Source organism: Odocoileus virginianus, chromosome 2 (assembly GCF_023699985.2).
Source record: "Odocoileus virginianus isolate 20LAN1187 ecotype Illinois chromosome 2, Ovbor_1.2, whole genome shotgun sequence".
In the NCBI taxonomy this organism is placed as follows: domain Eukaryota; kingdom Metazoa; phylum Chordata; class Mammalia; order Artiodactyla; family Cervidae; genus Odocoileus; species Odocoileus virginianus.
The window spans coordinates 97491303-97506739 of NC_069675.1; the positions used below are offsets into that span (position 1 = coordinate 97491303).

The following is a 15437-nucleotide window of genomic DNA, read 5'->3' on the forward strand; positions in this document are numbered from 1 at the left end:
GTAGTTTGTGTATTTCAAGGTGCAGAAACTGTGGAGTTATTGGATTTCCAATGTTTAATTTTTAATTTTACTGTTGAGGTAAAAGGAGACAAAGACAGGATATCTTCATGATCTTTAGTGAAGGCACTAAAAGGTTTAAATAATTCTTTCTAAGTGAAAATGTGACTATGTGTATCTCGGTACAATTAGAATTTAGATTAACAAGGCATCCAACGAGATGGAAAGACCTGGAGAGTTTCTCAGTCAATCTCACGGCCAAGCGTAACGATGAAGACCCTCAAAACGGCAGCAGGCACCGCGTCTACAAGTGTTACGAGCGTAGCCACACCCCCTTCCCAGCACAAGTCTACGGAGCCAGCGTCAGTCACCAGGGTCTATGACCATACACCAGGGGCTAACGTTTCATTTTCTTCTTTCCTTCCATCCCTCTTTTTAATGAAACAGAAAAACTGGAAATAGCCATAAAAATAGAGATGCCTCACCCTTTTCTATCAAACTCTTTGTCCAAATCCTTCTGAATCATCGTCTTCTGAGCCTTGTAATGGGTTATTATGCCAATGTTTCGGAAATTAATGTCCCTTCTTTTGTCTTTAATAAGTTTAATTAGTTCCATTACCAGTTTTATCTCTTGAACATTTACATATGAGCTAAATAAGATGAAAAAAAATACAACACATCAAAACTAGTAGCAGTCCAACTGTTAAGTTCCACTTTGTTTTCTATTACAGTAAAGGGTAGATGAGTAGGCTTTATCTTTATTCAGTCAGCAGTGATTCAAAGAGGCTGTTTTAATGACCATTAACACTGTACATATGAATAAACAGAATAACAACTGCCCAGTGGAACATGAAGCTGTATGACAGAAAAGAGCTTGGAGTCTAAGAAGTTTAGACACCAGCTTCTTCATTTGTTAAAACAGGGACAGCCACAGTGAGAACAAAGGTATTCATAATAATGAAGACATGATTAATGAAGAGCTCCTATTACAGATTTATTATTTTCCCAACAATGAGAAAAGTGCTTCAGATATATCACTTTTCTCATTCCCCACCACAGGCCACATGGACCATGCACTAGCATTCACAGACCACCCGATTCACACAATCCAATATGATCAAAGTATTGTCCACCCTCTGCCTCACACCTTAATTCAACTGTGTCTGTATTTCTCCTTCACAATATTTAACCCAACTGGAATAATCAATCACCACAGTAATGGCCTGGTTAATGTCTGCCTCGCGTTAGACCACAATAGCCTTGCACTGAGGCCACGTCTATCTTACTCAGAAGTTCAGCATGGATCTACTTAAGTGTTAATCACATGTTAGGTAATATAATCCCCACTAATACAATTAAGAAAGAAAAACTGAAAGACTGAAATACATAAAGATATCAGTATTTTTTTATGATTAAAAAGATGAATTTATCAATCCAACTAAAAGAAAATGATTGTGCCCTGGCACTAGGCAGAGAGATTTGTATGAAAAGTATTTTGAACCTAAATATAAACAAAAACAATATTAAAATTCTGACACCATCAGTGAGGACTGAAATAAAGAACATACTCATTATCCCGTCTTTCCGAGCCATCTCCAACATCAAACACGAGGTAGGGTTGAAATGGCCAGTCAGACGAGCACCGACTAGTCTCTGTCCCTCTATAAAAGAGCAGCACCATTTAGAACACAAGTCAAGTTAGAAACATTTTTTAAAATTGTTACTACCATTTTTCTCTGTGTATGTGGCAGGAGAGAGCTAGGGAAAGTAAGGGGACAAGAAGGACTCTTCTTTAAAAAATTAAAATTTCAGTACATTGAAATAATGTATTTTAGTGAAAGGTAGAAAGTGAATTTTATTTCTATTCTAGTGCTAGGGAGAATAATCTATTGTATTTAAAACAGAACAATTATGATTGGAAAATTACTTATAATACAGTACATGAAAAAAGCAAGGTATAAAATACTAGGTAAAGCATGGTATGATTCTTGTTTCCCAAAAAGAGAAAAAAGAAAAAAAAAATGTGCATAGTACAAGGACTAGAAGTAGATATACTAAAAGGTTACCAGTGATTATTTCTGGGTAGTATAAATAGGGAGGTTGGTGTTTTTTCCCCCCTTTTCATTTATCTGCATTTGCTACAATCAACATGACTTTTATAATTTAAGTTATTAAGCCTTTATGTTTTTAATAACAAGACTTAAGAGCACCGTGAAACAGCTATTCTTCCTAAGTAGCCAAACCTACAAATAAAACAAGCTAACATGCAATGAAAAGAACCCACCTATTTGTTTTCAAGGTTCCGTCATAAATGTAACTAGAAGGGAAGAGACATATGTCTGGGTGCATCCTGTACTGGATGGTGAGCTGTAAGACGGGCAGCCTGCCAATCATGTTGTGTTCCACACTCTCCTCTAGGAGCTTGTGGAAGCGGGCCATCATCGACTGGTCATAGCCATAGTCCTGTGCCTTCTGAAAGGGGGAAGACAAAGCAATAATCTCTAATGATTCATCTGTCCTTTTTCCATTATTATAAAAATAATTACTGAGCTCTACAATGTACATAGCAAACGCACATCTAAAACGCACACAGCATTACCAACAACCAAAGATTCAGAGAAAGGTGGTGTTTCTGACTTCCACCTTTGAAAAGCCACAGAGCATGACTACAAAAGCTGAGGCATATTCTCCTTATTCAGAAATCCCACATACTGTTGATGAATGATGTGATCTTGTGAATGATCACAACCATCGCTATTTTGGTGCTAACAGAGGTCACCTGAAAGAACTGATGAGAAAAGCAGCAAAGAATTTTAACACAGATTTTAACCATTATTTCTGGGCTGCGCTCCCACAGCTTGAAAAAATGAGTGTCACTGTAAACCAGCCTCTTAAAGACCAATTTCTTCATCCATCCATCCATCCAGGCAACATGCACTAAACGTCTAAAGCTTGGGGTGCTGGGGGTCTAAGGTGAGTAAGATCAAGCATCACAGAACTTAACATTCTAATGGAGGAGACAGACAATTAAGTTGATTTCATAAATCCTACAAAGGGTTACAACAAACCTGCAACCTGAAACAGAGTTAATTGACAAATGAAGGAAAGTGTCTTCATGTAATCACAGTTGTGATATTCTTGGGATATACTTTTCAATGTTAGTACCATGTCAAAATTTAGAAAGAATAGTGTAATCTTTCTGAGTATGTTGCAGATATGAGCACTGAAGATGTATATGCAAAGTTTTAATAAACCTGTTTCACAAACTATCAGAGTGGAGAAAGCAGACATTACTTCCTATTTGTATTATTTATGCAAGTGATTGTATACCTATGCAATTTTAAATAGGTTTGTGTAATTAAATAGAATAAAATATCCTTAGTGGACATTTGGCATTATCATCTATACCTCAAAAGTTTATCTATTCAAGTTAGCAAAAAAAAACTCACTTACTTCACTCTGGGAAAAAAGAAAATGGGATTTATAGGAGGTAACACATTTACTTACACACACAAAAAAACTGAGTCCATTCTACCAAATGACAGAGATTTTCATGTTTTGACATGAATGTACATTCCTGATCTATTTATTGACTGGAAAAAAGGCAGTGTGACACAGACCGATTCTGCCACCATTAAACAAGGTCAAAGTCGGCACACACAAATGAGTACATTCCCTGTAACTACCCAACCTTCTGAATTTAGTAACTTACTGTCTGTTACCCACTAGAATGTCAGCTTTGTAAGGGCAGAGATTTTTGTTAGTTTTCAACACTGTCATAACCCTAGAACTTAAAACAGTGCCTGAATTAGGCTAGCACTCAATAAACACAGACTGGAAAAAAGGCAACTCTGCACACCCATGACCACAAACTGTTCAAATTACCCACTACACTATTCATAGTAATTATTCGTAGGAATAGGTGGTCAGAAAGGCATGATAAGAAAATTAACTTTGTAATCATTTTCTGAAAATTTCTCAATAAGCCTGTATTATTTTTACAACAGTAAGAAAAGCCCGAATAGATTCTTCTCATTTCTGCTGTTCTTAATCAATTACCAAAGCAGGCAGTAAAGCTGAGGCCTATCAACAACCCCCTTTCGCTAACTACATGCTAAGGCCCTTCGAGTGGTCAGTCAATTTCTGAAATGCTGTATTATTCACGTAACACGGTGCAGAGCTGGCTCCTCCTAGCTCCCCAGGAACCCCGGTGCAGCAGCTCTTCCCCGTGGACAAGGTTTTCACTCCAGGTCAGGGGTGCTCCTAGCCTACCCCCTCACATGGTCACGCAGCAGTGCTCAGACATCAAAGAACTGCCCGATCATGCTGATGATTCCAGAGTCAAAAAACAGTAACAACAAAAAACAGCAACACGCTTTCATTCCATAACTGAACAGAAATGCTGTGAGAACGGTCTGTTCATGCCGCCACTACTCTGCACACACACTCTCTGTACCAGTAAAATGCTCAAATGCTATCAAGTTTCAAAACCTAGGTAGAGGCCTGTGCAAGACTAGCCCAAACATCCTGCTCCTGGAAGTGCATGGCACAGTCTGGATCCTGCCTGTGAGCAGCTCTAGTGAGTGTTCACACAACAGGGAAGGGGACACAGCTGTGCCGCTCATCGTCCCACAAGCAGAGCCCAGTCTCCTTCCTTCCACCTTGCCCTTCAGAGCCTGCGAGGAACGTCGTAGAATACAGAATCCTAATGCTGTACACATTACTGTAAGAATAATTTGTTTTCTTACTGTTTTCCTCAAAATTTGTATATACATAAACATAAATTAGGAGATCAGGACTCTTCCCCTTGCTTTTAGAGCTTTTCTTTTATCACGGGCTTGGTGGCTGTGTCATGAAAACAAATCAGCCCTCAGAGGAGCCGCACACTGCCTTTCTCAGAGGGACGGCCATTGCGCAAGGGTCACCCTGCGCCTCAACTTCTGGTCTTTTGACACCCACATGCTCCTGTCACACGCACACAAGCTCATTATGAACAAAGAATATTTTTGGAGACTTTACTATGAAGGCTCTAAACAGTGGCTCTTCTCTTTCTTCAGCCACTCCCTATTTCTCCCTGCAAGTAAGAGATGATGATCCAAGAAGGATGCCCACCCCCCAAAACAAAAAACCAAAAGACCCCTTCCACTTTAAAGCAACATGAATGTGAAAAACATACCACGGAAATGACTGTGGGAGGGAGCTGCTTAGGGTCTCCTACCAGGACAAGCTTGTTGCAACGATGGATCAGAGGAGTAAGGGTTTCAACTTCACAGGACTGTCCAGCCTTGGCAAGAAAGTATAGAATGGAGACACAGTCATAGTTATCTCTGTTACTTTTTATCCACATACAGTCTAATTCATAATGAAAGTGTTAGCCATTCAGAAACGTACACCTTCTCCTTCTGCACCGAATATAAAAAATAAAGATTTTCTTTGGTTAAAAAACAATAAAAACATTCTAAACACTTGGAGGGGGAAAAAAAACCCAAAACAACTCCCCCGCCCCAACACACATACATCTTGGAAGTCCGCAATCTTTCAGGTGCCACTACCACTTGGGAAACAGCCATAAACTACAAGGGCCAAGTCCTGTCCCAGGTCTGTCTGTCTGTCTGTCTGTTCCCGCTGGACATGTGCCTGACAGGGTTGTGTTTCTGGGTGTCACACTCCCACCCACCCACCTGCTCTCCTCCTCAGTAGGCCACTTCACATTTGCAACCCTCAAGCTTCACTTCAATTTGGCAACATTTCCTTCAATTATTTCATCATCTTTTCTATTCCTTCATTTTGGTGAATACTGCATCTTGGATCTCCTGGACAGATTCTCTATCCTTCATTTTCCATCTCTTTTTGTCTTCTGGCTCTATATTCTGGCAAATAGTAGGTAAACCAATAAATACTTGCTCAATGAATGAACTAGGAATTAGGATGATAAGCTAAAAATATGGCGCTCAGAGCTATCGGATTGTATTAAAAATGCTTCAAAAGGTAACCAGAGATATTCTAAGCAGGAGCTAGACAATCCTTGGGAAGATTTTGTTAAGATCAGGATCCCTAAGACTATAATTCCAATACTAGAAAAGCAGTTTTCATCATGGTGGGTCATGAGCAGCATATTTCAACATACAGGAATACACACGTAAGAGCAGGTCAAAATCAGATGCAAAAAGACCACAATGTCAACATGTTGGCAGCCACACTTCACCGAGGACTTCCTCCTCCCAGCACTAGGCAAGAGCTGTGTGGCCAGCTGCTCACTGACCTCATCAACGATAACGCAGCTGAAGGGGACGCCCCCCTGCCCGCGGAAGGCCGCCTCGAGCAGCAAGCCGCCGCTGGTGCTCAGCGTGCAGCAGATGACGTGCGACTCCAGGATGATGATGCTCTGGGTCTTCTGTGGGCGTCCTTGAACCTGAGACAATAGAACTTCATCAGTGCTCACTCGTATCTAAACAATTCTTGACTACGATAGGCCTCTTTGTACTTTGTAATACATCTGCCACTTATGTGACAGAATAATGTTCAGTAAATGTCAGGTGGGAACCTGCAATCTAGAAAACAGCAGCAACACTCAAGGTACTCAGAAGCCACCAAAGAGAACACTCTGCAGGGGAATCTCATCTTGGAACATGATTTCAGCACATTAAGAAAAATTTATTCAGGGTTTAATTTGGTCAAAGTAGATTTGCAGTTCTTACAGTCTGACATGTGGGAAGGTATCAGAATAAGCAAAGATTAAATAATTCTACTGAACTGTGAAGCAATTATCTGAGTAAAACCAGGAACAAAACTAAGCCTGAACATACTCTTTTCTGTTAGTTTTAAGCATGTAACCTTATTCTTTCTAAGGGCCAGTACCAACAAAAACACCTGTGAAACTGATGAGCATTCTACTTCCACAGCAGTAACGACCACCTTGGTCCATGTCTACACAATGGAATAAACTGAGATGGAGACTGAGTCTCATCAAAGATTCAGTTAGCCCATTTCTGCTCCTGAAAAGCTGGAGCTGAGCATATGACAGACTCATGCCTGGACTCGCTGACGCAGGTCTGAGAGAAGGCAATGACAGCTGTGGCCTTCCTTCCAGTGCTCATTTGGTAACTGGCATATCCCTCTCCTTACAGCCAGCATCATGGTAAAACCACAAGTGCAATTAATTTAACCACCCACAGAACAATGTGATCAGTGGCAAAAACCATAACACCAGTAAACAAAGACTTCATCCTGAAATATGGGAAGATTAATTTTGGGCTTAGTTTAAACTTTAATAGCTTTCCACATAATTTTTAATTGAAATAAACTGCTAGTGGAAATATGCATTAAATTCAACTATATTCATTTAGCCACACAGAAGTCAATAATATATTCAAGAGAAAAATCTCAGCTCAAAAATACAAATGCCATTACCGGTTGCTAGTACCCTCTCTCCCTTACCCCCAGTTCATTTCATTAGGCTGGCTCATTCTAGCTTCGACTCATCTAAATGTGAGTTGATATTTTTACACCCAAAGAATACTGGGGGGAAAGTTATACATGCTATAAAAGGGTTTTTGTAATCAAAAACAAGTAAAAAGAGCTTATGCTTTCAGCTAAAAATTGAGGGAAAAAAGGCACTTTTCTTGTGCCACATCCCAGCCACTGTTAGTCTACCTGAATTCAGACATGTAATTTTCTTTACTTTTAATAAAGGAAAACCCTACAAATTTAGTTTCATTAATTATTCATATGACAATTACCATTAATTTCTGAGTGGAAGAGTAGAACACTTGAGAGTTTTAGAAAAAACTATAAATGTACAAGCAATTACACCATTTTCTCTATTTTTATATATGCTTGAAAATTTTCATTAAAAAATTTTAATTTTATTTATCTACATTTTTGACCACACATGCAGCTTGAGGGATTGAGTTCCCTGAAAAAGGGAACGGATTCATATCCTCTGCAATGGAAGTGCAGAGTCCTAACCACTGGACCGACAAGAATTCTCAAATGTAACTAAGAAAAGACCATAGGCTGTCTGAACCATTTCCTAATTTTAAAAAAGAAGTGCCAGGAAAATGTTACAGATGAACTACTTACCTCTTTAATTTTAGAAGCAAGCTCCTGCCTTTCTTTTGAAACTCTGGCAATTTTTCCATCTAATTCTTGCCTCTGGAAAAAAGTAAGACTGCTATCATCCAACTAAGCATTTTTAAATGCTTTCCAATGAACTGCCTCACATTTCAAAAAGGAGAGCCAGTACTTTACCAATGAAAAACTGATTCACCCAGTGTGTTTCCCCTACCAGTCTCTCTATACTACTGTTTTTCAGAGCTCAGCTAAGCTACTCCAGGGCACTGCTGCCCTGACATTCATTGTGTTTGGCCAGGTGCCTGCTGTGACTTCAAACTGACACTAGCCCCTCACTCTTGCAAATGTCTTATATAGCACCCAGAGTCACCAGCAGATGTTTGCTCTAGTGATCAATGGTTTCCATGGCCTTCCAGCACCCGTATGCCTTATATGTTCCCGTGAGATAAGACTCTCTATGAAACTACTAAAACCCTGCTCTTTCCATTCAAACTGCCCAATCCAGCCCTAGTCTGGAAATGTCAAAACACACCAACCATGGACCCTGACAATGACAGGTGGCCCAGGGCCTGCTTCTGTCTCTACTCTGCATGGACCTGCTGTGTGACCCCTCAAGGTAAGCTATGCACCTCCTCCAGGACCTCTGAGTAATCAATTTCTCTATTTCAACTTCTCCTGTGGTCTGTTTTTAAACATCAGCTCATTATCCACAACCCAACAACTAGCACTCCATGGTCCATTTAGTACGTGTTCATTAGAGAAATTCTTTCTTTTTTTTTTTTTGACCACACAGTGAAGCATGTGGGATCTCAGTTCCTCAGCCAGGGATTGAACCTGCACCCCTTGGAGAGGAAAGCTCAGATTCTTAACCACTGGATCGCCAGGGAAGTCTGATAAATTCTTCATACTGTATTTAAGATGCAAATCTGTCCAAGGTATTGTAGGTTGGCTCTTCCTGTCTGCCTATCAGGCCAACCCTTGGCACATCATTTACATGTTATCAACTGCTGCTGTCTTCAGGCTACAACAGTGGAGCTGAGTGGCTAAAAGAGACTCCACATAGGCCTGTAAAGTCTAAAATATTTACTATCTGGTCCTTTAAAAAAAAGTTTAACTCCTAATGTAAAGATACCATTTTTGTATACATCTTTTACACAAATTACATACTACTTCACAACAAAAGACTAGCATCAAATACTCAACTAGTTTATCTATGAGCTGTTATAAACACTGATCAAGACATGTCTAGATACCTGCGATTCCCTTCCACCTCGGCATAAAGCACGCTGGCGGGAAAGTTCATCAAGTTGACGATCTAGAAATTCCTTTCTTTTGTGCATCTCCTGAACATGAGACGGTAAGTCTTTTTCTTTAAAAAAAATAAAAAGACAAAGAATTGCTCATTCTAACAAATATACACATGCGCACACACAACAAGAAGGAAAACTAGCTTTCAAAACCAGACTATTTCTAGGGTCTCCAAATTACCTTTAATGCCCCAGCCAACTATACAACAAGAAAAAGAAATAAATTAGTATATACCTTTATTCCATACTTACTCATTCTGTGGTTAACTTGACTGTCCAAACTGAATCTCAGGACCTCATTATTAATCGACTTTTCTGGACCTAGACGTACTAAGTTTATATCTCCACAGTTTCCTGTTGATAAATGTCACACAGAGATTAGTAAGAATACTGTCAATCTCTGTACATAATAACTGTTTTTTAGCAAAATATTAACAATCAGAGAAGGGAGCTAACATGAACTATTAATCAACCAGACACCTGAAACTGTGCTAGAAGTTCCACATACATCCTTTTAGATAAGCTTCATAAAAACCCCTAAAAGGTAAGGACTTATTTCCACCTAATAAAAGCTACTGGGGTTGCACAAATAGTACATAGCAGAGATGAGATTCTGTTATACTAATGTTCCTCAAACTATGTTCTATTCAACAATCCATGGTAAAATTCATTTGGAAAATGGTGAGTTAAAAATAAAACAGATTTCTTAACCACAGGATATCTCAAAGATGAAGATGTTTATCTTTTAATACATGTCTGAATTCCCCAAATGAAATTTTATGGGACCACCAATCAAATCCTTTTCTGTAGAATACTCAGAACCAAGGTTTTGAAACTCTGCTCCACGTCACAAGGCCACCTCAGGATCTAAGGGACAGAAAATGCTGGAAATCCTGGTAATTTCAAAACCTGTCAGCATCCTTTAAACTGGTTTACTAACCACGTTTTTAAATCTAGGTTAGCACACTCAGGTATTATTTAGTCTAAAAATCTCCCACTGCTTCACTGAACTAAATAACATCAACCAAGCAGTGTTTATTAGCACCTATCCCAACCTAACATGTCATGTACTTGTTTGCTGTCTCCTTCCACTGAATCCCAAGTCTCATAGAATCAGGTTTTGTTTTGGTCACTGCCTAGAACAGCAGCTGGCACACAGTACGTACAATATACGTGCTGAATGAATAAATTAACAATTATACAGTTGTCTACATCTATCTGTATTCCTAGTTCAGCTCCTTCTAAATATGAAGCCATCTTCTCTGGCCAACATTTACTTGAAAGTTTCAAAACTGCTAAGCTGTATATCTGCCAGAAAGGTGATGAGATTTATACCCACTCTAAGCACCTCAAAATGCTCCAGAAATTAAAACAGACATCCCTTAAATTGCAGGGTGAGTTCAGAAGGATGTAAAAGAAATTCCTAGGGGCGAAAAACAGAGAAAGGTGAAAACCAGATATGAAAGCCCCTGAGATGCTGTGGCTTCCCTGGAGGGAGAAGGGTGAGAGCCGGTCACTGTCCAGGTGCGGAGGTGTTGGGTTCTTTCACATACAACAAAATGCAAGGATTTAAAAATTAACAAAACTCACTCAAATGCAGAAAACTTGAATAAATCAACAATTAAAGACATTCAGCAGACAGAAACTTATCCATCTGTCAAAAAATAGACCAAAAAGAAAAAAAGAGAACAAACACCAAAATAATACTAAAAACAGATTAACTTTCAAGGAACAGATAATCTCTTGCACAAAACATTGCAAATAAATGTCTGTATAAAATTCAGCACCCATTCATAAAAAAGCTAATGAAAAAGGAATTTCTTTAACCCAATAAAGGGTATATACCAAATCCAACATATGTATCACATGCAATGGAAAAAAAAAAAAAAAGTACTGAAAAAGGAAAAAAGCTCTCTTTGCTGACAGAAATGTCATTTTCTAGCAAAGAAAGTTAAAAATCCAACCTAGACCCGGCATTTGTCCCACCTTCATCCAACCTTGCTATGTTGTCAACAGACACCTGAAAAAGTGCTTATTACCCTTTCTCAGGAAAAGCAAAGTGAAAACAGCACCCCTGCCCACTGTTTGGGAACTGTTCTCAGTGTAGGATCTGACACAACCACTTTCTAGAAGAATCTGGCACTATCTAGAAGATGCACAAATCCTTCAACCCAGCATTTTCACTTCTAGGTGTATACATGCTAGACCAGTGCTTTTATGAGGTACACTTCACACTGTACTGAAAGCAGTACACTCACATTCCACCAATAAAATAGGTTTCACAAAACACTTAGACCCCCTCGCTACCTATGCTCTCATCTCTTCTGTTTCCTTCTGTTCTATCTTATTTAAGTATGCTGGCTCTGACCTCCCTAAATTGACCTCACAATCCACTGACTGGCCACAAGCCACACTGTGAGAGAAGCACTGTCCTGGAAGGCCGCAGGAATCAAATTCAGGAGATGCAAATCAGCCAGAACTGGCTTACTTTTTGTCATTCAAAGCTTCCCACACTAAACACTGAAAACAAAACAAATTAAAAGCCCACATAAGTATCATACCCATAGGATTCTTCCTGTCTTTACACTTTTCTTTGAATTCAAGGATAATTTTTTTCATAAGTTCATCAACAGCTGCATTGGAAGGTGCACATACGAGGACACGGTTTTGCTTGATTTTGGCATTGGAGTTTTCATCTGAATGCCCCCTCTTTTGGTTCTGCAATATGAATCAAACAAAAAATCCTGATGAGTTCTATTACACAATGTTATAGTTCTTTCCTACTTTCACATATATTCAAAAGTTCCTATAATAAAAATAAAAAGTAACTGCATCTTACACTGATAACTAAAAAATTACTGTGGAACAGCTCCACCCCAATACAAAATAAAAAGTTTAAAAAAAAATTACTCTGGCATAAAACTTTATTAACTTTTCTGAGCCTTACCTTATTATCCACTTATTTTATTCAGTACTCAATCCAACCAAAATGCAGCAGGATAGAAATCCAGGGATAGAAATGTCCAGGATGGTCTCCTGGTATCGGCTGTGACCACTAACAAAGCCAGAAGACCACCATGCTAGCCCTTAGGAGTAACTGCACACAAGATAGTATTTTTTGCCTTTTTATTTCTTAGAACCGTCTCCATCTCTGCTACCCCTTTATCTGATATGGTTCCACACAGTATCAAAAGATACATAAAAGTGAAGGGAAAAAAGGCACTTTAGTACTTATTCACACATTAGTTAAATCTAGTGATATATTCAATTAAGAACGCTGCTGCCCTCACAAACACTTTACCTCTGTCAGCAGGCGGTACAGGATGCCAACAATGGTTTTTGATTTTCCTGTTCCAGGTGGTCCATGAATCAGACAGATCTTGGCAACTGATGAGGAGTGTTTCACCATGGCATATGCAGTTTCTATCGCTTTCTTCTGGTCTTCATTGAAATCTTTTAAGTAGGCAACCTACATGAAAGACATTTTAGTGAGAATGACTTTTTCTTCCTGAGGAGGCCCAGGAAAGCAAGACGGTGGGAAAATCTGTGTAACACAAGTGACAGAGGGGAAAGAGCATGGATCCTGGGTCAGCTCCGAATCTACCCCTCAGTTCCACTCTCAAGCTGTGTCTCCAAACTCACCTCTCTGGACTTCAGCGTCCACCCATTTTTATATGAATCTAGGATCCCTCAGAAGGTGAGAAATGACTGAGAAAACACACATGGAAGCCCGAACACGAGGAAGGGGTTCAAATAACATTTCTTTCTCTTCACCTGCCTCTGTGTTAACTTCCTGGAACTTATACACAATTTTATAATGAGAAATATGCGTTCACACAATACAACAACTTCATCTTCATACTGGCAACAATACCAAAGCTCCACTGGTCATTCAAATGCAAAATTCATTCCATTAAACCTATTCCTACTACTCCTGCATTTTAACCACCTAAAAAGTTAATTAAGTAGGATGTTCACCCTAACATTTTAATGTTGTTCTTCAAGCATATTTTCAATTTATTGCACTCTACCTTCTTCCTGAGGTAAGCTGACTAACACAAAGACATACTTGATAGCATTAAAGAAAACTAGGCACTAAAAATGTCACTAGGCATACATTGTGACTAGTAAGTCTTTGCTGTGGACAAAAGGAACATGATGCTTTAATGTTGTGACATGAAATGTTCTGACTTTCCCTGTATCAAATGGTCATCACTCACAATTCTCTCAGATGCTGTAGTTAGTAAATCTTTTGTACAGAAGTCCATGGGGTTTGGATTCAGAATGGCTCTGGCCAGTTGGTTCCGACCACTCAGCAAAGACATGGCTTTCAACTTCCTTTGTGTAGTCACCAGAGAGCTGATCACAAAGCATTTCACGAGTTCATTTAAATTGACTGGTAAATTATCTTGAGTCTGGATGGAAACCGAACACTCAGTCTTCCCATTGCGCACTGTTACCAAGACAGAGAAAAAGCAATTTTGGTTACCAGTGAACGCAAAGTGTCCAGTTAAAAAGGTTATTCAGAACAAAGAGTTTTGTAACATGTTTTCTACACATCATTCAAATAATTTACTCAGTGAAGGTAAATTACTATTTATCTACTGAATGGCTCCTACAAACCAGGCAACATTCCAGTCCTCAGGAGGCTTATTTTTTATGAAGAGGAGGCAGGTAATCAAACATGCCAGGTGATGGTAAGTAGTATGAAGAATGCAGAGGAGGGAGATGAGGAATTGATGAGGGATGTAAGGGAGTGTTATGCAGACAAGAGAGTCAGGGAAGCCCTTCCTGATAAGATGACATTCGGGCAGAGACTTAATACAATGAAGCCATGCTGATAACTGGAAAACTACGTTACAGGCAGAGAATCAGCAACCGCAAAGGCAGCAAGGTGCCTGGATTATTGAGGAACAGAGAGAAGGCTGGTGTGCCGGAGGGAAGGGAGCTCGGGGCCTGAGAAAGTACTGGCGGCTACTCCTCACAGGGCTCTGTAGTAATGACTCTGAACCTGGCTCCGAGTCAGGTCAAGGGCTACAGGACAGCTCTGTGTAGGGAAGGGACCTGCTCTAACGCCCACATTAAAAGAATCACTTATGGTGAATCAAGAATAAACTATAATGGGAAAAGCAAAAAGACCACTTGATCCAGGTGAATCCAGGTCAGAGTGAAAGGCCCTGTGGGCCAGGATGGAGGATACACTGCAAAGGACAGGCCAGTAACAGGACTTCCTGATGAATTAGAAGGAGCCTGTGAGGGAGAAAGAGACTCCAGCACGACTCTGAGGTCTGGGGCTGAGCAACTGGGAGAACGCAAGTACTGCATCCTGTGATGGGAAAAACTGAAGCAACAGTAACTCAAGTGTTTTGGAGTAGATTTTAAATATCTAATCATCTCCAAATGGAGATGGCAGAGTATTAGATACATGAAGAGCTCAGGGAAGGAGGCCACCTTTGAAACAGAACTCTGGCAAATGCAGCCACCTGTGGGAGTCAAACGCACAAAGTTATGTATCCCCACAGCTCCTCTTCTACACCATCCTACACAAAGAGCTGAGCTGTGCTCACAGGAGGAAACACAGCACACCAGTTACAACGCAACACACTGCTGAACTCCAACAACTTTGCTGCTGTCTATAAGATGTAACACAAAAAGGTGAACGAATAATGAAATCATATTCTCTTCACATAACAGAGACTAAAAAAAGCAGCAATGTCTAAAGGGCAGCTTGGCATATATAAAGAATGTGGACTTCGCAGTCAAATAAAATTAGGTTTCAATTCTGAACCTACCATTTAATACTAAGGGTGACCTTGGATAAGTTATTCCACATCCCGACCTCTAATTTCCCAATAAGCAGGGAACAACTAATTCTGCTTTGCAGGGCTCTGGGAACAGACAGTCAATGTGCACAGGAGGACAGGGCACACCGTGTGGCATAGTTGGTACTCCTTAAATTCAAGTTAACATTATTTCTGTTATGCTCCCTTAGGGAGAGAAGCCCCTACAACACAATGGAGGAGAGTGATAGAAACAGTAAAGCTGTCAAGGTGCCTTAGA

General features: G+C 39.8%; 1 protein-coding gene across 6 annotated transcripts in view; it reads right to left on the reverse strand.

Annotated features, from left to right (window-relative positions):
* SETX (senataxin) overlaps positions 1–15437 on the reverse strand; it is an 87770-nt gene that overhangs the window by 11781 nt on the left and 60552 nt on the right. For 5 of the 6 annotated variants that reach the window (XM_070454885.1, XM_020910999.2, XM_070454882.1 and 2 more), the window contains 11 exons: positions 13598–13830; positions 12679–12846; positions 11939–12095; positions 9630–9731; positions 9324–9439; positions 8080–8151; positions 6260–6409; positions 5174–5281; positions 2282–2469; positions 1566–1658; positions 483–647 (listed from right to left, as the gene is read on the reverse strand). In XM_070454885.1, the coding sequence (XP_070310986.1) occupies positions 483–647; positions 1566–1658; positions 2282–2469; positions 5174–5281; positions 6260–6409; positions 8080–8151; positions 9324–9439; positions 9630–9731; positions 11939–12095; positions 12679–12846; positions 13598–13830 (1552 nt within the window). Of the gene's footprint in view, positions 1–482; positions 648–1565; positions 1659–2281; positions 2470–5173; positions 5282–5678; positions 5868–6259; positions 6410–8079; positions 8152–9323; positions 9440–9629; positions 9732–11938; positions 12096–12678; positions 12847–13597; positions 13831–15437 lie in introns of those variants that run through there. The other variant, XR_011483387.1, reaches the window with a different exon arrangement.